The sequence below is a fragment of the Ricinus communis genome, chromosome 1, assembly GCF_019578655.1.
Source record: "Ricinus communis isolate WT05 ecotype wild-type chromosome 1, ASM1957865v1, whole genome shotgun sequence".
NCBI classification, from domain to species: domain Eukaryota; kingdom Viridiplantae; phylum Streptophyta; class Magnoliopsida; order Malpighiales; family Euphorbiaceae; genus Ricinus; species Ricinus communis.
In genome coordinates, this window is record NC_063256.1 from 32025779 (window position 1) to 32046797 (window position 21019).

The 21019-nt window shown below is 31.9% G+C and overlaps 1 protein-coding gene and 1 long non-coding RNA gene across 2 annotated transcripts; one reads left to right on the forward strand and one right to left on the reverse strand.

Moving 5' to 3' along the window:
* Positions 1–3783: 3783 nt before the first annotated feature.
* LOC125368921 lies at positions 3784–5389 on the forward strand. The gene is made up of 3 exons (XR_007214505.1): positions 3784–3833; positions 4199–4263; positions 5069–5389. It is a non-coding gene; the product is annotated as an uncharacterized LOC125368921 (long non-coding RNA).
* A 2772-nt stretch (positions 5390–8161) lies between these two features.
* Positions 8162–13882, reverse strand: LOC8272420 (protein IQ-DOMAIN 21). Its single transcript, XM_015717712.2, is given in 6 exon segments — positions 8162–8480; positions 8483–9017; positions 9116–9508; positions 10577–10876; positions 13189–13294; positions 13619–13882. Coding segments are annotated over 5 exon segments (1347 nt in total). The 5' UTR covers positions 13273–13294; positions 13619–13882; the 3' UTR covers positions 8162–8445.
* Positions 13883–21019: the final 7137 nt, after the last annotated feature.

The following is a 21019-nucleotide window of genomic DNA, read 5'->3' on the forward strand; positions in this document are numbered from 1 at the left end:
CGTCGTGTCCGGTGTCTGTTGAGGGTCGAGATTTGGTTGCTGACCTAACTCTTTTAGATGTGATGGATATTGATGTGATTTTGGGAATGGATTGGTTAGCTTTGCATTTCGCCATGTTGGACTGCAGGGAGAAACAAGTGACTTTTCGAATTCTTGGAGACTCAGAGTTCTATTTTAAAGGTGAGCAGATACCTTCTCCCACGAATCTCGTGTCGGCGATTACAGCTAGGCGGATGCTTCGCCGCGGATGCCAGGGATATTTGGCTTTGGTTAGGGATACCTCTGCAAGGAAAGGTTGTGTCGAAGACGTTCCGGTGGTTTCCGAGTTTCCTGATGTGTTTCTAGAAGAACTACGGATTCTTGATAGAGATAGAATTCTGTATCGACGTGGTGTACAACACCTATTTCTTTGCCGCCCTATCGAATGGCACCGTACGAGTTAAGAGAGCTAAAGGAGGCGATTGCAAGACCTCCTAGATAAGGGTTTCATTAGACCTAGTACGTCTCCTTGGGGTGCGCCTGTTCGCTCAGAAAGAAGAAGGATGGTACCTTGCGTCTGCAGAATAAGGCGACGATTCAGTATCCGCTTCCTCACATCGATGACCTATTCGATCAGCTTCAGGGAGCGGTGTATTTCTCCAAGATTGATCTACGATCGGGGTATCACCAGTTAAGGATCCATGGTGAAGATGTGCCAAAGACGGCGTTCAGGACGCGTTATGGGCATTATAAGTTTCTGGTGATGTCGTTTGGACTCACTAATGCCCCGGCGGCTTTTATGGATTTGATGAATCGAGTGTTCAAGGAATTTCTGGATCGTTTTGTCATCGTATTCATTGATGATATCTTGGTTTATTCCAAAAGTGAAGAGGAGCACGCGTGGCACTTGAGGATAGTACTTCAGACTTTGAGGGAACATCAATTGTACGCTAAGTTCTCCAAGTGCGAGTTCTGGTTGGAAAGCGTTGCTTTTCTAGGGCACATAGTGTCTAAAGAGGGTATTCAAGTGGACCCTAAGAAAGTGGAGGCAGTGACTGATTGGCAGAGGCCAACTTGAAGTGCGTAAGCTTTCAGGGTTGGCGGTACTACTGTCGATTTGTGCAAGACTTTTCGAGGATAGCAGCGCCTTTGACTAAGTTGACTCAGAAGAATGTCAGGTTTCAGTGGTCTGACGCTTGTGAGAAAAGCTTTCAGAAGTTGAAAGACTGTTTGACTTCAGCTCCGGTGTTGACCTTACCTTCTGGAACTGGTGGATTCACGGTGTATTGCGATGCTTCTAGAGTGGGTTTGGGTTGTGTTCTGATGCAAAATAGAAATGTAATAGCTTATGCGTCTAGGCAATTGAAGAAGCATGAACAAAATTACTCGACCCACGATTTGGAGATGGCAGCAGTAATTTTTGCATTAAAGATTTGGAGGCACTATCTCTATGGAGAGACGTGCGAGATTTTTACGGATCATAAAAGCTTAAAGTATATTTTCCAACAGAAGGATTTGAACCTGAGGCAGAGAAGGTGGTTAGAGCTTCTGAAGGACTGTGATTGTAATATTCTCTACCACCCAGGTAAGGCGAATGTCGTTGCAGATGCTTTGAGCAGGAAGTCGGTAGGTAGTCTTGCTCATGTCAGTGTAGAGAAGAGACCGCTGGTTAGAGAGTTGCATGAACTGTATGATCAAGGGTTTCAGGTGGAAATATTAGAATCAGGTGTGTTGTTAGCACATTTCAGGGTTAGGTCTGTGCTTGTCGATAGAATCAGGATCGCTCAGAATCGAGACCCGCAGTTGCAGAAAATCTTGGAAGAAGTGCAGCAGGGTCGAGCTAATGATTTTGTTATGAATGGTGATGGCACCCTCATGATGGGCTCTAGGCTATGTGTTCCCGATGTGGATAATCTCAGAAAGGAGATTTTGGAAGAAGCTCATTATACAGCTTACAACGTGCATCCGGGCTCCACAAAGATGTACCATGATTTGAAAGGAAATTATTGGTGGAGCGGGATGAAGAGGGATGTAGCAGAGTTTGTCTCCAAATGTCTGACGTGTCAGCAGGTTAAATTAGAGCATCATAAGCCGTCTGGTTTACTGCAGCCGCTTCCTATACCAGAGTGGAAATGGGAAAGGATTACTATGGATTTTGTATCAGGTTTACCTAAGACTTCTGCTGGTTATGACTCCATTTGGGTAATTGTGGATCGATTGACTAAGTCAGCGCATTTCCTTCCGGTAAAGACTACCTACTCTGTAGCTAAGTATGCAAGAGTGTATATGGAAAGGATTGTCAGTCTTCACGGCGTCCCGGTTTCCATAGTGTTTGACAGGGGGCCGCAATTTACTTCAAGGTTTTGGAAAAAGTTGCAAGAGGAACTTGGTACCAGGTTGGACTTCAGTACGGCCTTCTATCCTCAGACGGACGGACAATCAGAAAGGACTATTCAGACTTTAGAGGATATGCTTCGGATGTGCGTGATAGACTTTGGTGGTCAATGGGATTGGTATCTACCGTTGGTCGAATTTGCGTATAATAACAGCTCTCATGCAAGTATCAAAATGGCACCTTTCGAGGCCTTGTATGGTCGGAAGTGTAGATCCCCCGTATGTTGGGAAGAAGTTGGTGAACGGAAGTTAGCAGGATCAGAATTGGTTCAGATCACTTCAGAAAAGATTCTGGTTATTCGCGAGCGACTGAAGACAACTTTTAGTAGGCAGAAAAGTTATGTGGATCCAAAGCGGAAGCACGTGGAATTCAGTGTTGGGGAATATGTATTCTTGAAGGTGTCTCATATGCGTGGTGTGTTGCGGTTCGGCAAGAAGGGCAAATTGGCACCTCGTTATGTGGGACCCTTTGAGATTATTGGCAGAATTGGAGATGTGGCATACAAACTAGACTTGCCACCGAACTTCTCGCACGTGCATCCGGTATTCCACATATCGATGTTAAGAAAGTATATTTCAGACCCTTCGCATGTGTTACAACCACAACATGTGGAAGTTAGTGAAGATTTGACTTACGAGGAGCAGCCAGTCAGGATTGTGGATACTCAAATTCGCCAGCTGCGCTCTAAAATTATTCCGATGGTCAAGGTTTTGTGGCGGAATCATTTGACTGAAGAGTGTACCTGGGAAACCGAGCAGGAAATGAGAAGCCTCTACCCTCATTTATTTCAATCCTAAGTGGGCCATGGTTTAAAATTCGAGGTCGAATTTTTTTTCTAAGGGGGGTAGAATGTAACACCCTTAGTTGTAATAATAATAATTCTATACATATATATATATATATACATATATATATATATATATATATTTAAAAAAAAAAAACACTCTTTTTCTCCTCCCTCTCTCTATTTTCCTTCCTCCCTCTCCTTCCCCTCTCCTCCTCCTTTTTCCTTCCTTCTCCCTCCTGCAGCTCACCGTTTCCCGTTCCCGTCACTGCGCCGCCATTCTGTAGTCCTCCCCGCTCCTTCCCGCCGCTCTGCAGCAGCTTCCCTTTTCCTTTCCTCCTTTCCGTCGGCGTTGTCAAGATCAAGGGGGCTGCCTTCGCCGTTCGCTCTCTTGCCGGCTTGTTTTTGGTGATCTGACATCGGGAACGAGTTCCTCACTCCCGAAAACCCCGGAAGCAACCCTCCTCCGTCGGAAAATCCTTGCCGGCAGCCTTGGGAAGTGTTGCGTGAGCGACTTCGGCCCCGATCCGCCAGCCTTAGGCCACTTTCCGACCAAAACTCTTGTACTTCCGGACTCCCATGAACTTGAGCTTCGGCGCCCGGATTTGAATTCGGTTGGCGGGGCCCGGACCCCAGTGTTTTCTGGAGGCACGAAATATTTTAATTTTTAACTCGGTATAATTTTATTTAAACTCTGAAAAATTTTGTTATAATATTAGAAAGTTAGTGTGGCTATTAATTGCTTGTGATGGGTAGTTTAAAAATAAAACAAATTAAATTGTTTGGGTTGTGGTGTTTTGGAGTCGGGAAAATATTAGTGCGATTCTTGTGGCCCGGCTCATTATTAAATTCCGGCATGTCCGATATGTTTTTGGCAGTCCTGGACCCGCTTTACGGGGGGTAAATATCCGTAATTTAGGGAGGTTCTGTCAAATTTCGGTAATCCTCGAGTCCAATTTAAATTATAGGCGGTCGACCTTAGGGTCTAAGTTTAGGAAAAATTTTCGAATGTCTATTAATTGTATGTCTTTTGTTATTAGATAATTCAGCCTTCCCGCCAGCTCCACCCGAGTCGTAGGAGCGGACTGCGGAACGCGTTAGATCTGTGAGTTAAAGTCATTTAATCATTGCACTATTGCTAAGTCTGATCTTAATATGCTATTTTGGAAGTTTATGTTAACATGGTTATTAATATCTCAACGTAAATAATTTTACTGGATTATTAATTATTGAAGATAATATGAGTATTATTACAGTAATGTTATAATAATTCCAAATATTATCAGTTTTCTACCTGAGTTGCCTGATGTTTTACTCTTAATTGTTAATCATTAATTTGATATGGTTGAACGATTTCATTATACAATGATATTATTAAATGGATGATTGTGTCTTGGGAAATGTGGCTTTCGTAGAACATGCCACCTGGTGGGTTGCATCAGACTGCACGGTAATGATCATGGATATAAGATTATTATGGATTTGTCTGCCCTGATCGAGCATTGCTCTTTGGGCTGAGTTCAGTTGATTGCCGGAGTTAAGGTCCCTGATCGAGCAATGCTCTCTGGGCGCCGGCTTATTTGGAATTCAAGTGTTCAGGCTGGAGGTAAGGACCCTAATCGAGCTTGCTCTCTGGGCGCCAGACCTGTTGGATTAAGAGAGCTGAAAGGCTACTAGAATTTGAGGTTTAGGGTTCTACCGAGCCACTTGTCCCGAAAAGAAAAGAAACAAAGATATTTTTATTTATTTATTTCATTATGGTATGATGACATCATGATTTATGTTTATGTTCAGGGTTTGATTTATGGATTCGAATAATTAATATTTCCTATAAAGACTGCAATAGTCTCTAGATTATTTGATTTTATCTCACTCCCGAGACTGACAGTCTCAGTTGTAATTTTTTTCAGGTGATAGTTAAAGACCTTCGCCATCGCACATTCGACAGTCCGACTTCTTCTTCTTCGGACTTTTGTAATTATCTTGTACTTCTATACTTGTCATTTTTACTCTAGAGTATCCGCAGTAGGAAATTTTAAAATTTATATAACTATTCTGACTCCTGTTAGTAGTATGATGATTTATTATGCAAGACAATTATGACTACTTTATATTTGATTAATTGTATATATGGATTTGCGGGTTGGTAAGGCTTACTACGGGTTTCGGTGGCCTTAAGCCTACCCATTCCCTAGTGCCGGTCACGGGCCCCCAAAGTGGGTCGTGACACAAATTTTACTAATTCAAGTCATACTAGGAAACCAAAATTTAAATTTAGTTGAATAAAGTTGTAGAGAATTTAGATTAATTAAATCATATTTAATTAATAAGTAATTTCCTTTAAAATATCCTTAATTTTAATTTTATGTCTTTATAGCATATAAAGTCAAATATTAAAACATAAGGTCGAACCTATGTCTTAATTAAGATAATCAACCTAGTCATACTAGGATACTAAGACATAAGTCCTAGGATAATTAAGAGTAATGAGAACTTTTTATGTTTTATTTTCCCCACATTTACCTTATGTATCCCATAATTTTACCATATTAAGATCAGGTGTATGTGATTGCGAGGTTTAAGAAATTAGTAGCATAGCATGAAGTTCTTGTGTTCTCCAATTTTGAGTTTAAACAAAACCAAAAAAAATTCAAAATAACTTATAACAATATAGAGCATATATACATAAATAATGTCTATTACACCATAACTAGTACATCTACACTAACTTGCAGTACATAGAGTCACCCAAATATTATTTATTACTGGTCATAATAACATGTCAAGAGGCTTGTGCTTGGGAAAACCAGCCATAAGAAAGGGTTTTAGCGCTAAATTACGGTGAAGGGGGTTGCATAAGAATGGTAAGAAGATAGAAAAGTGATGAAAAGAAAAGCCATATGTCACAAAGCATTGACAAAAATCTCATAGGTTTTAAGGTTTGACAGCGTCTTACATTTACTGCCATTGCAAATATTACGGGAATTAAAGAGTTCTAGTAGCCCTGACTTACACTCTTAGCAATTCCCGTAGGGCGTGAAGAAATCCCCATGGGCAGTGATGTTATACAAAAATGCCATATTTTCACGCATTAGCAGTTCTTATAGGCCGTGAGGAATCCTCATGGATTGTGACAGTCCAAAGCATATCATATTTTCTCGCTTTATGAATTTAATATGGTTCAGGATTTTTTTATAGACCATGATGCTTTCTTCTAGGAAAACCTGACCGGGTTAACTTCCATTGCTAATTACAATATTTGAACATTCGATAACCATAAAATTCTCTTAGGGGTGAACAATCAAACTTAACATGAATTTCATCTTAACTACTTGCGATGTTCTACATGTAGTGCGAATGTACTGCATTTGTAGTGAAATAAACAACAACTTATCCTTATATGATCTGCAGTTCTTTTGAATTACATCCTAATAAGAAAAATATTAAACTAGTGTCAGGTAACAAATTTGTTAAGAAATTAATAATATTGTCATCACAAATGATTACTACTTTCACTGAACTAGCGTATTGTCACATAGAGAGTAAAAGCCCAAATCATGTTTTAATTAGGTAAATGTCACCTTCTTCATCTTTTAATTGTCTTTGAATCCCTCAAATATTCTTAAAAATAAATTATGGACATAACCTAATAAGAGCATCTCAAATGCACTCTTTATATATACTCTTTATTTTAAAGAGTCATATCATAAAATGACATTCTAATGCACTCTTTATTCTTTAGATATAAAGTAGAGAGTCAATTTGGCTCTCTATAATAAATGTACTACAAGTTTCTATGCATTTGATTTAATTAATATTTGCAATTCTTATTTTTCTATTAGTAAAAATTAAAAAACAAGAGAAAGAGAAATTAAAACTATTAATAATAGAAATAAATACAAGATATAAAATAAAATATAAAAAATTTATTGGACTTAAATAAAATATGTTATTCTTTATATATGAATATTTATTAAAATATTTTTTATTATATAAATTATGCTCTTTAAAATAAAGAATACCATTGAAAATAGTCTAACATAATAAAAAGAATAATTGAGCCATACATCAGTTTGTCTTAGTAAACCCATAAAATACAGTCATTTTACATTAAACATAATTACAATTGACAAAAGCATAACAAGACGTAATTTTTGTGATTTTGTTATCTCCTTCCCTTAAGCACTTATTTGGGCCCTCATTAACATTGATTTTCAAATATCATCAATTGATGAGAATATTAGCACTGATATTTTAAGCGACAAGTATTATCAAAATTTCACCAAATCATAAGCTAAATTATACGACACAAGAGTTTAAGCACTATATATTTTTTTTAGGAATCTTACAGCTTCAGGTTGAAGACGTTGGCGGGAGATTAACACCTCTTTCGACATGTATTATATGTCTTTACAAGCAAATCACTAAATAATCCTTCAACACTGTATAATTAAATTACTAATTTATCCATCCATAGTTTATACACTATACAGGTAATTTCTATAAAAATCTAATACAACACAAACAATACGAGTATGCTTTCTTTTCTGCAACTTGGGACCTACATTTTTTTGTTTCTTTTAACCATTGGAATCCATTATAAAATTTTATATGCTCGACAGACAGTAATATTTGGTTAGTTTGGTTGGTTAGTTGTTACTTATCTTTAGGAGAATGCCAGCAGTACATTGACTTTGAATTTTGAAGTAAATATGAGACAAATACATAACAGAGATTAAGAAGTTTAGCTAAATAAGATTCTTAGATTTGTTGTTAATCCGTTTTTCATATTTCTATTTACATATACTGTATAAAAGACCAGTTGAAGGATCAATGAAATACAAGTTCTGGAACACAAACTTTTCAAGTAACACCAATCTCATTTTTATAAAATAAAAATAAAAGCAACTGACCGAGAAATAATTTAATTAATCATTGCACAACTATTTATATATCAAGTCATTATATGTATCACATTTCTGACCATTATAAAAGCATTCAACTAAAAAAATTGCACCGATAATTTTTTGGTAAGGTAACTCGAGTTTCACAAACAGTAATCTACGTGAAAGAATAAAGTTGATCCAAAACCAAGCGTTTTAAGGACTGGTAGATTATCACATCACCAAATGGCAAACATCGAACAACGATAAGTTATGTATAAAGATAGATGAAAGAAAGGTCATATAAATCATTAACTAAAATCATGCCTCCAACCATGACAATCAAGGAGAGGCAACTTCCAATCATCATCGACGTATTGGAATATGGGCTCTATATATACCCATCAAAACTGGAGGCGCCTCCCATTATTCTTGGGGCTGGACTCCTTGGTGCCTGGAAAGGAGCTGTTCCTCCACCTGAACTTGAGGAGTCACAGCCTGAGCCAGCAACTGATCCTTTCCTTGTGGATGAGTTCCACTGAACATATGGGCTACGCTGCGGCTGCGGCTGCTTGACTGTGCCCTGACTGCTACGTACCTTTGCTTTGGCTGATTGAGTTGAGGCCATGTAACTGGGGACATAGTTGTTTAAGCTTGATTGTCTTTGATGCTTAGTTAGGTATGGAGGTGTGTCCAGTAGACCATTGTTGATGTTACTAATGATGCCTGGTGGTGTGACCACGTCCATCTCCACCGTCTTCTCTGACATGTCATCGGTGGTGGTTGTAGTGGTTGTCAATGTCATATAAGAAGCTTCATTTGGCCCCAAATGACGTGCATGATATGGCTGCGATGACATCCACCTCTCCAGCCAATTCCAGCCCCACTGCGCCTTCTCCCTTTCGTTCTCGTAGAATCCCATCTCTTTACCATTTGGATCGGATTGCAAGGGTTGCTGATGGTGGTGTTGTTGCTGCTGTTAACAACAGAAACCCAAAGCTTAGCTTGGTTTGGCAGTCATTAGACTTTCCCAAAAACAATATAATTACATAAAGCATAAATCAGATGACAAACCTGGTAGGCATAAGCATAAGCAAGGGCTCTCTCCCTCTTCATGACAGCATCATGTTTCCTTGAAGAATCTTCCTTGATTCTTGCTGAAATACTTTGATGTCTGTTATCCCATCCTTCAGTTGATCCATAACCCGTCAATGGGCTATTTGGATTGAATCTTTCATCCACTGATCTCCTTCGTCCTTCTTCTTCTTCTTCCTCTTCTTCCTCCTCAACCTTCTTTTGGAGTTTTCTGTGAGCTAGTTGAAGTCTCCGGGCTCTCACTCTTGCCTGTACGCGTACAAGTGCCTGCATGCACCTCATAGTCATCTGTGCTTGCTTGCGTACATTATGACCTCTCACCAGGGCTTGCAGCCTCACTAGTCCCTTCAATGCACGCAAGGCACGTCGAGCCTGTTCAATATTTCATGGCATTATTGTTATTATTATTATTATATGATATGTGATTAAGGGTAAAGCTTATTCCTATTGCTTAAAATATTTCTAATTTTATGTTGGGTTGAATTGCTAGGAATTTATTTCATTTAAAAAAAAAAGATGTAGAAAAAAAAAAGAATGAAAAAATTGAAAGAGATATCTTAATATTAGAAAATATATTGACACACAAATTTAATTATATAAAATTTTAAATTAATTTTCATTTTATTTAAATTACATAAATTTTTAAATTTATAAATAAATTTTATAACTTTTATATATTTCAACCAAACACAATATTAAATTATATATTTCTCAAATATATTCTCGTACATACCGTTAATTTTTATAGACATAAAATATATATACCGTAAAAAATAAAAAAATAACATGTAAATATAAATATGTTATATTTTGATTTTAAATAATAAATATATAATTGATTATTTAAAACTTATAAATATATATGTCAATCTTTATTGAGTTTACATGTACATTAGTAAAAGTCTTCGGTACATATCAGCGTAAGCAATCATGTTTAGACATGAAACAATTACATACATGATTTGGGATATAGCATAATCCATATTTAACATATCAAGAACCAATCAAGAGATCAGAAGAATTATTAAGTACTCTATTTGTTTTAATTATATGACACGTGTCACACATTCAACTACTGGGTGGAAATAAGGCAAGTATTTTCTGACAAGAAGTTGTGCATATATACTTCGATCAATGGTACCGACATACATGATGTTAAATTCCAATTGCTATCACCTACCTACCTGAAAGGTCAGGTCCAAGCAGAACTTTGGCAGTTTCTTACAAAACAGAAATTTATTATTCTCTTTGTTGGGTCAATATGTAAATATAAGTAACAACGATTTAACTCTAATACATGTTCAGAGACTGAATGGCCTCCATGGCAGGGCAAATTTAAGCAGTGGGGGCACTACTGAAAGCGATGCGATGGATGCAACAGGTGTGTGCACACGCGTTTGTGTGATATGTGAGGGAAAGAGTGGGGAGAAGGGTACTTACAAGGTAACCCCTGTAGTATGATTGTATAAGGGTAGCAGCTCTTTCTTCTCTCGAGTGACGGCCATAGCCAGCCAGTCGGACAACTTTAGCAGCAGCTTGTGCAGCAGCAACAGCAGCTTCAGCCGCAGCAGCAGTTGCCATTGCAACTGCAATGGCATGGTTTCTATCTTCAACCGACAATGGAGTTGATGTAGTACTGCTCTCTTCATTATTAGTCACATCTGGAGAACTCTCCGCTGGAAAATGTTCAAACGTCACTTCCTCCGGGGCCTGAAGTTGCCATTTTTCTGTATTGTCCTTCTGAAACAAAAAAAAGAAACACAGATTATTTTTATTTTCTTATCAATGGCCGCTGGTGGGGTTGAAGCTGGAGATTTCATAAATCTGAAGGCGACTCTAATACCAGTTGAGCTACCTAATTACTAGTTTCAATCTTAATTTAGAAGTGTTAAATGATTCTTCTTATGACAATCATAAATACATGGCCTATTGAGTTAGCACCTCATAAATAGCGATGATATGGTTGGCCTGCAGACCATGCAATTACAACCTATATAGCATTTAAGTCATGCTTCCACCGTTACTACTTTAATTAATATAAGTTACTGACCAAAGAAAAAAATAGGATATAAGTGACAAATTATCAATAAATGATTTAGTCCCTTGTTGTAACATAAAATAGAAACAAAAATTCAGAAAAGAGAAGAGAAATTTTGGCATGATAGAGATCTAACAAAGCAAGACACATGTGTAGCTGATGTGATAACATTAGTTGCATATGATAATAATATATCATAAAGTAAAGTGTGTATATATGTATATAGAGTCATGTTGATTGGGGGACCATGTGTTTCTCTTTATATTCATGGTCATAAATACAGTAAAAGAGTAGCTCCTATCTAATGTGGTCCTGTATCAACTTCGCCATCGTATAATACAACAAGTTATCTATAGAAAAAATTCATATAATTCAACAAGATATGTATAGACAAAATTAATTTTATAGTATTTCTCATTATTTATTAGATGTTAAATTTATATATCTAATAAAGAGAAAATTATAAATTGGGTGTTTTAGTTTTTTATTTTTTATTTTTTCTATTTTAGTATTTACGTGATTTTTTTGTTCAATTAAATATTTAAATTTACTAAAAATACTTAATATGATATTTCTAGTTGATTTTAAAGATTAAAATGTTTATATATCTTATTTTAAATAATTAATTAATTAAAAAATATTTATTTAAAATAATTTAATATTTTTTTCTTTTTTCTTTTTTTTTCTATGTATTTGCAATATTTTTTACTTTTTTACATTCATCGAAAAAATATATTCCGTAGAGAGAATGAGGTATTAAGTCCTTTTAAAAATAAAATAATTCTTAAAAAATTAAAAACTGACGAGTGAATTTTTTTTAAATGTACAAAAAAGAGAAAAACTAATCTAATATTTTTAAATTTTTAATGCTAAAACATATTTAATAATTGAAAAATAAAAAAATAAAAAAATTAAAAATAATATAAATAATGAAGAGTAAAGATATTTAAGTTATTTCGTGCGTAAAATGAATTAAATTATTATTTTAATTTAAAATTTTGCAAGAGACATTATGATGCATATAAATTAATAGGTTTAAACACTTGATTAAAAAAAATAATTTAAACACCGAAATAGAAAAAATTAAAAATTAAAATACTAGATTTTTAATTATTTCATTTAATAAATAATGTAACATTATTACTATAAAATTGTTTTTATCTATATATAATGTAGTAGATTGTGTTTATTTAAATTTCTTTCAATTCAATCCGAATTAAGGGAGGAAAATAAAGAGATTCACTTGTGAATTGCGTTGGAAAGAACTAGATATCTATTGTCCACACATAATATCTTCTTCATGTGAAACCAATTAAGAAAAACATTTTTAAGTCAAACCAAATCAACTCCCCTTCTGCTGGTTAATATATTTCCCCTGAATTGGCATCTGAATTGTAGCAATATCTAATCCATGTCACCAAATTGTTTTGCCTTTTTTTTTTGCCAACATGGCATTTGATTTACAGGTTTTTGCAACAATTTGTAAAAAAAGAAAAATCATTAAAAGAAAGTTTGAAACAATGCCATACTAATCAAACCCATTTAATCCTCACAGTAAAATAGTAATGATTCTTAAAGAAACAATTTGAATGTTGAAATCATAACCGAACAAATGCGAATTGATTATTTCTCATTAATATCAGAAATTATAAAGGACACCTTCAGAATGTGCAGTGAAGAACTCAAAAAACTACCATGCCAATGGTGTTCCTGGTGTACAAGTACACCCAAATGGAATAAATATTTGTTTAAAACTATTTAAGAAAAAAGAATAAAATAAAAAAGAGGGTCCTGTGAAACTTGTAAGTAGCACAGGCAGGCACCCTGTCAGTTTCTGGGTCATGTCTACTTTATTAGGCGTGGTGTCAAATTAATCAACATGAGACTTAACCTTAATAATAATAATAATAATAATAATAGAAAAAAATGTCAAACAAGTGGTGGTTATATAACTCTTTGAGAATTGCTTATCAGTAAAGCATTGATCTAATTACTTTTTAATTAAAATTTTTACCTTTCTTTCTGGTAATTCCTTAACAGGAGAAGACTTGAAAACTTTCTTCACAGATGAAAACCAACCGCCTCCTTTCTTCCCCATTTCCGGCCAAAGGTATTAACACCTTTTATTATGTCCCCAGAAAGAAGAAAAACAGAAAAAAGAAAAGGTTTCAGCTATAATAATAAAAACTCTGTGATATATTGGAATTATTATTAATATTAGCGAAAATTTATCACAGAAATATATAGGAATGGAAACTCTGTGAGAACTGTGAGATAGCTACACTATTGGGTATAGCCCACAGCCCCATTGGCCTGCCATGAACAAAAATCAGAAAACATGACAACCCTTTTGGAAGTGGAAAACCCAGATACCCATAACTCCATAAACATAGAAATGGGATTAATAATATATGCATAGAGAAAAGATCATTTATAAACCAAACCTGGTGGGCTACTACTGCTACTGCTACTACTCCTCTTTGAAGAAGCTTTAGTTTCACATATTGTCCCTCTCATATTATAGGTGCGTCATGTCTATGAAGGAACAAAAAGATGGTGAAGAGGGAAGAGTAGAGAGCCGAGTGTTGTTTCAGTTTAGAGATTTAGTTGAAAAGAGGAAATCAAGAAAGCTGAAGAAGAAGAAGAAGCAGAAGAAGAAGGAAGAAGTAACTGCAAACCCCGCGCGTTTGCCGATTGTATTTATCAAAATCACGACCTTAGTACATTTATACAGCTGTTGATGAAGGCCCAGTGAGAGCATGACACGTATCCTTTTAAGAGCCTATGTAGGTTTCTATCCATCATCTTACCACACGGGCTGTATAGTTATGCCTTTAATTTTAGGTAATAAACATGCCCTTTTGAGCGGAAGTCTTTTTAATATAAATGAATTAACAATTTACTTTTTATTTAATATTTAAATTTTTATTTTATATTATTGTATGTAATTTAATTTATAACTATATTAATATAAAAATAAATTTTATTTTTATTTTTATAATATTTTTATTTGTCGATATTAATATTTTTATGATATATTTTTATAAAATTTCTATATTTGTTATATATTAAGATAAATATACATAAGAAGCATATATATTTATTAATTTCAATTTTTATCTATTTCTTATATTAATAGATTTTTATATATAATAATAATTTTTAAAAATTATTAGAATTCTTACTATTTATTCTTATTAGTATTACGTTTTAACATCACACACACATATATACATATTTATTCATTATATTGCACCAATAATTTTTTTAATGTGTCAAAAATCTCTATTAATTATTTTCAACATGTCAAGATTTTCTAATTAGTTAATTTTATGTTCCAAATTTAAAATTTTAATATTCTTTTTATTTTCTTATTATTATTATTTATCTTTACGTATATGAATATAAATATATATTTTATTAAAAAAATAATAAAATTTATTATTAATATATAGTAGCTATACTAATTATTATATTATTATAATTTTTAATAATATAATAATTTTATATTTAAATAAATCATAAATATTTATGATATGCATTATCAACATTTAGAATCACATTTAATATTTTTTATGAATATTTATAATTAATATCTTTATAAATATGCCACATGTCATTTTCTCATTAGAAAATAGCATAACTTGGTTTTATAAATCTTACCACATTGAGTCTCATGAGAAAAAACTTGACCTTCCTTATATATATATTTATAAATTATTTGTGTGATTGGATATTAATTTACATATTTATAGCATTATTACTAATAAATTACTAAGGGATTTATTTGAAATTTTATATAAAAGCATTAAACTATTTTTTTATGTAATCTAATAAAATATATATTTTCTAATTTGAATAAACAAATGATGATTGGATTTTTTGTGGAATGAAATTATTTTTTTCTTTGAGGGTTATAAATAGGGCTAAATACGGATAGATTCAGTATAATTATCATTAAAAAAATAAATACCATACTAAATTTTGATTCTTTTAGAATGGAAGAAATTATAACCTAAAGATAAATAACACCGGACCATATTGAACTAATTTTTCGATACGGTTCAAGTCAGTTATTTGATGCTTCAATGATATTTGCACATTAATACAATTATATATGAATCTTATATTTTTTATAATTTTAATTAATTAACACGAGATTAATAAAATATTTTTATAATGTTATGTATATAATAACATAAAATTTAAAATTTAAAATAAAAAAGAACTAGCAAAAATAATAAAAAGTTGTAAAATAATTAGCAAAAACACACTAAGGATGATATCACATTGTTACTTTCACTTCTAAAACCAACAATTAAAACATTTCAATAACTATCAAAAGACAAAAAAAAGGTGCAACTATAAAAAAAGCTCACATGAAGAAGAGAGTTGCCACGAAAAAGCAGCATTGTATGTTATGAAAAATGAAAAAAGTGGCATTGTATGTTATGGAAAAAGAAAAATAAGAATGAGAGATAATTAGGATTAATGGTTAATAGGTATTAAGTTCAATTTTATTATTCATAATACTATTAATTATAAAGTCTTAGTAAATAAATAACAAATAATTAGATTCTATTATTATTCTATTTTATTCTGACAATTATTTTAATAAATTAATTCATCACATGTGCATAATCTTTTTAAGAAAATATATATGTAGAATAAAAGGTTTTTAATATATGGTGAAAAATGTATTATATATATTATATTATATTATATTATAATAAATAACTTATTATATCACATCTTATTACCTATCTAATAAACAAGTATACTACGATTAGTTTATTGTGTTTTGTTTGAATTAACACAAATTATGTTATATTTATATTTGGATACAACATGAAATCGATCAGTTAACACAAGTTAACATCTAACGATCGGTGAAGATTCTTTTTTATTTAAAAGATGCATGCGTATCCATGGTTCCTTGTATACTAAACGGCAAAAAGGTATATTTCTATACAAATTAAATAATATCATTATTCATCTTTTTGGTTATTTGCTATTTTTATACTATTGTAATTAACATAAATTATTAAGAAATTTATTTATATAACTCAATTGACTTTTTCAAACTTTTTCTCTCTTTATTAATTAATTTTTAATGAAAGATAATACTTTTAAAAGTTTCATATCGATTTTATTGGTTGTATTAATAAATAAAAATATGAAATTTTCACTTGCTATTGGATTTCCTTATTCTTAGATTTTCTTTTCTAATAATCTGAATAAAAAAAATCTATAATTAATATATTAGAATCAGAATTCCTATTTGATGAAAGGATGAATAGAAATAACTAAAGAAAATATTAACACACAATATTTTAATCAAATGATCAAAATATATCCATTATTAGAAAAATGTATTATTAAAGTACTGATACGCTAAGTAGGGATTCATTATATCACTTGCTATAACTTACTATAATCTAAAATTCCTTTACAAAAACTAAGAACATATAAAATGGCCAAGTTTGTCAATTAGCGATTTGTTTTGAGATGATTTAGAACAGCACTTAAAGATAACCTTTTTTTAATAATAAAAAAAAAATCAAAGAAGAGATTTATGTGAAAATTAATGGATTAATTAATTATTCTAAATCAAGCATTTTTATTCATTTTGAAAGCTGCATGAGAAGAATAACTAATTTAATTAATTAATTAATTTTATTGTTTATGTCCCCTCAAAAACTAAAATATACTATAAATACTGCTTTGTTTCTTCTTTTATTATTTATTATTTAATAATTTAAAATATGTTACGCAGAATTTTTTAAAATTTTAATTTAGTTGCATATTCGATATTCGAATTTAAAACGTTAATGAAGCTAAAATAGAATCTTAATATTTCATCTAAATTTTTTCTTCATTTTTCTCTTATTATTTTTAAATATTTTATTAATTATGGGATTTTCTATATCAAAGGATGTCTCTTAAGTGCTGTTCAATAGCAGTGCATAAAAGTCAGTCCTGATCATTAATGGGTTTTTATGTTTGAACAGACAGAAAATGATCATTAATGTTCAATGCCTAGTATTTAGTGATTACCCATAAAATGAAGTCTTTTTCTTCTTCTTCTTCTTCTTCTTCTTCTGTAAAAATGTACTTGAAATTGTTTGTTGGTAGTTTCTTGTATAGAAATGCAGAATTTTTAGGATTATGATTTATGAGCACAAGTATCTTAGGAAATGTCACTTCAAATTAGTGCATATATCACTGCATAATGACCATTCTAGCTACCTCTTTAGGTAGAATGTCACTCTGCCTAGAGTTTAATGCATTATATTTTCTTTTATATATTTTTATAATCAATTCAGAAAAGTACAAATCTGATTTAAAATCTTATTTAAATTGAAGCATATAATTATTATCAAATCAAAAACATGGATCCATCATTTTTCTTTTCCTTTGATACTAAATAAACATACAATTAGGGTATATTGATGAGAAGACCTATACTTTTGTTTGTGGTGCAGGCCTGAATCGCAATGTCTTGAATACCTTCCATTAGAACCAAGGTTCTATCGTTTAACAAGTGGAGGCCAAAGAGAATTTGTGTGCAGAGGCTTATGGTCCCAAGTGAAATTTTTGGTGTTGATTATTATTACTGATCCAGTAGAAGCAAGCACATGTAAGCTAGCCCCTCCATAAAGGGGTGCAACAGTAACATAAATTTCATGAAAGGTGCTTCTCACCAAACTCCAATTTTTCCTCATCAAAATTGGTAAGGTACAAAGACTGAGAACTCTTCTCCTTAGAAAATTGCCTAAGCCTTTGCTTGCTTCAAAGTATCTTTTAATGCAAGCAAAACAAACATACCCCCAACCCAATCCCCATCTAACTCTCTTTTAATATTTATTTTCACTTTCATTAGAACCCCAACCATTTGTCTTAGCCAGTTGGGTTGTTTTGGATTTAAAGTATTTTACAACTCAGCAGATCAGAAAAGGAAAATACTTATGTGGTGGATCCCATTTTGTCCTTGATTTATTAGGTCTCATGAAATAGACATTACTGCCCAGTAGCTAGGGCCGCTGCCACCATCAATTTGCATTCCATAGTGTTCTATCCATATGCTAGAATGCAGCCTTTATTTCTAAAGCAAAAGTACAGTAACTGTGATACATTGGGTTAACTGATAACTTGGGAAATTCTAGGTTTATGGAGAAACATACGTATGCACATTCTCCACCTGATCTTTCACTGTTTCGAATACCAGTGTGTATTGCATTCAACGGTTACGTAAGTAAAACATAAGAAATAATCATAGGAATTAAATATGTTATTATTTAAAAATTATATTGACACTCATCCAATGATCAAATAATAATAGTAATAATAGTAGTACCAAAGATAGCCAAGTCATTCTTATTAATAATGGACCAATTCATAAACTAAATCGTAATTAGCTATTAAGGTATTGTTCGCTTCATCAGCTAGCTCATGACTTCGCAATTTTATTCTTTATAAAAAAAGATATTTTAAAAAAGATATGATAGTATTGAATCTTATAAAACTCAATTTCCTTTAATTCTTAATCATTCACTTATACTTTCTTTTCTTATTATGTGCACCCATTAATGGGTGCAAAAACAAATGAAAAGGGCATTGCCAATTGCTCAACTAATACTTAGCATTATGAATTTTAGTGAGCTATACATAAAACACTAAAATGGACTTTGATTAATTTACTGAACACAATAGATGTTGTACTTGACTTCTGCATAGCTATAATTTCTTCTTTTTCTATTTTTCTTTTTTGTTCTTTTGGACTGACGTATTTGCAGTATATATATAAAAGTGGAAACATCAGCAAGTAATATCAATACCTAATAATAGCACATGGTACCTGGTCCATATTCCTTTTTATCACTATAAGCAAATCATGGGTTAATAATAATATAATTTTAGCTTCATCTTTTTTATTAAGTGGCTCTATTTGGAGTAAATTGAGATTTGACAGCTTTAGAGACTCCTGTATTATTGAGCTATTTGTAATTAGTTTTAACCTCATTTTAAAAATGAAACAATCTGTTAATTTAAGTTGAAATAAAAGAATTTTATAGAGAAAGATTATTTGATCGAAAAAAAAAAACACTGATAGGTTACAGTTTAACTAAAGGACTAAAATAGTGAATTAGAAAATATATAAGGGCGAAACATTTACTTTAGGAAAAGATTGAGGACTCAAATCTTGTGTATGACCGAATGAGGAAACTTTTGGTAATTTACCTTATAAGTTCGTCTCTTATATAAAAGATTCTTATTTTGCTATTTATATATCTAGAGTTAATCTAAAACGTGTAGAGTAGAATTTTTATGGATGACAAAACACTCCTTTAAAAATTTTAATGTAATTACATATCTAAGATTTGAATTCGATACTTTAATTAAGCTAGAATAGATTCTTACTATCTCATTTATAAGCTAGATTATTTAGTACCCATCTTTATGTGGTTCTAATATATAAAAAGATTTTATTTGCCTATTGTAACAGGGAGAATAGGCCATCCGAATTAACAAAAGTTATGAAAATCTAATATCTAAAAAGAATTAACGCCCTAAATTGTTTAAAAGATTAACCTATTTAAGAAATTATAAAAATCTAAAACAAATATAGAAATGATAGGGTATGAACACTTTAATAAAATGATTTTAAAAAATTAGACACAATAAAGGAGGAATATATTAACTAAAGATATGCATTTATTATATATATGTACATATAAAATATTAATTTATTCAAATTTAATAATAAATTATTAAAAAAATAATGTATTTCACGCAAATATAATTCAATTAATTTCAACATATATTTAATATCAAACTTTTATTCATTTATGTGTCTTACGATCTCTTTATATTTTCAAAAGTTAGAAATAATTAGCCAATTTGTAAAAGTTATGGGTTAATTAGATTAAAAAGATAAACTTTAGAGTTAATTATCTAATTTTTCACAAAATTAAGGGTTAAAATGTTATATAAATTATTTTTAAGAATTGTAGATTTAACGTTGATTTCGTGTTTTATGAATGTCAGTGTTGTATTCAATTTTAAAGTAATAGAAATTTTCGTATCAGATATAAACACTCCAACTTATTAAAAGCATCAGTCTAAATGCCATCCAAACTAACCGAAATCTTTTCCAACTTTGTGAAGGAAAAAGAAGAATCATGTCTAAATGATAATCAAAATGCTCTTGAGAAATTAACAACAGTAAATTACACACAACTTTAGCCAAAACTTATAAGATTTCAAGTGTTTGGCCTTGAAATGACATTGAAGTTGTGAACAAAACTATAAAAAAAATGAGTGGTCATAAATGTGAGGTATAAGCAAAAGTATTTGCCTACTCTGTAGTCAGAAAAAAGAAGCAAATCATGATTTGCAGTCAACCACCTAAGAAAAGAGATCTCAACAACTTAATGCAATCATGAGACATAAACATTTCTTTACATCTCATTAAAGTTTGGTACAACATAAACATGTCTTTTACGTTCTAGCATTAGGCTACAAATTATTTCTTTTGAAGCTGCCAAAAAAAAAAAAAAGAAATTCTAACACTTGCCAATAATTATTTCTCATTAAAGTCTGGGCTTTTCCTTTTTCAAGAAAAAGCTTGAAACCTAAGATTTTGAGTAGCCAATATAAGGTTGACATCGGTTACAAAATCTTTAAGACAAAAAGAAAAAGAAAAAGGAAAGATGGGCTTTTATATATTTTTGAGGTTCGGTCGAATTTTGATGGGTTGAAAAATCTTCATTTTGGTAGAGATTTGATATTTTTATTTCCCTCAGCAAATAATTTATGTTACAAGAAATTATGATATGTTCTAA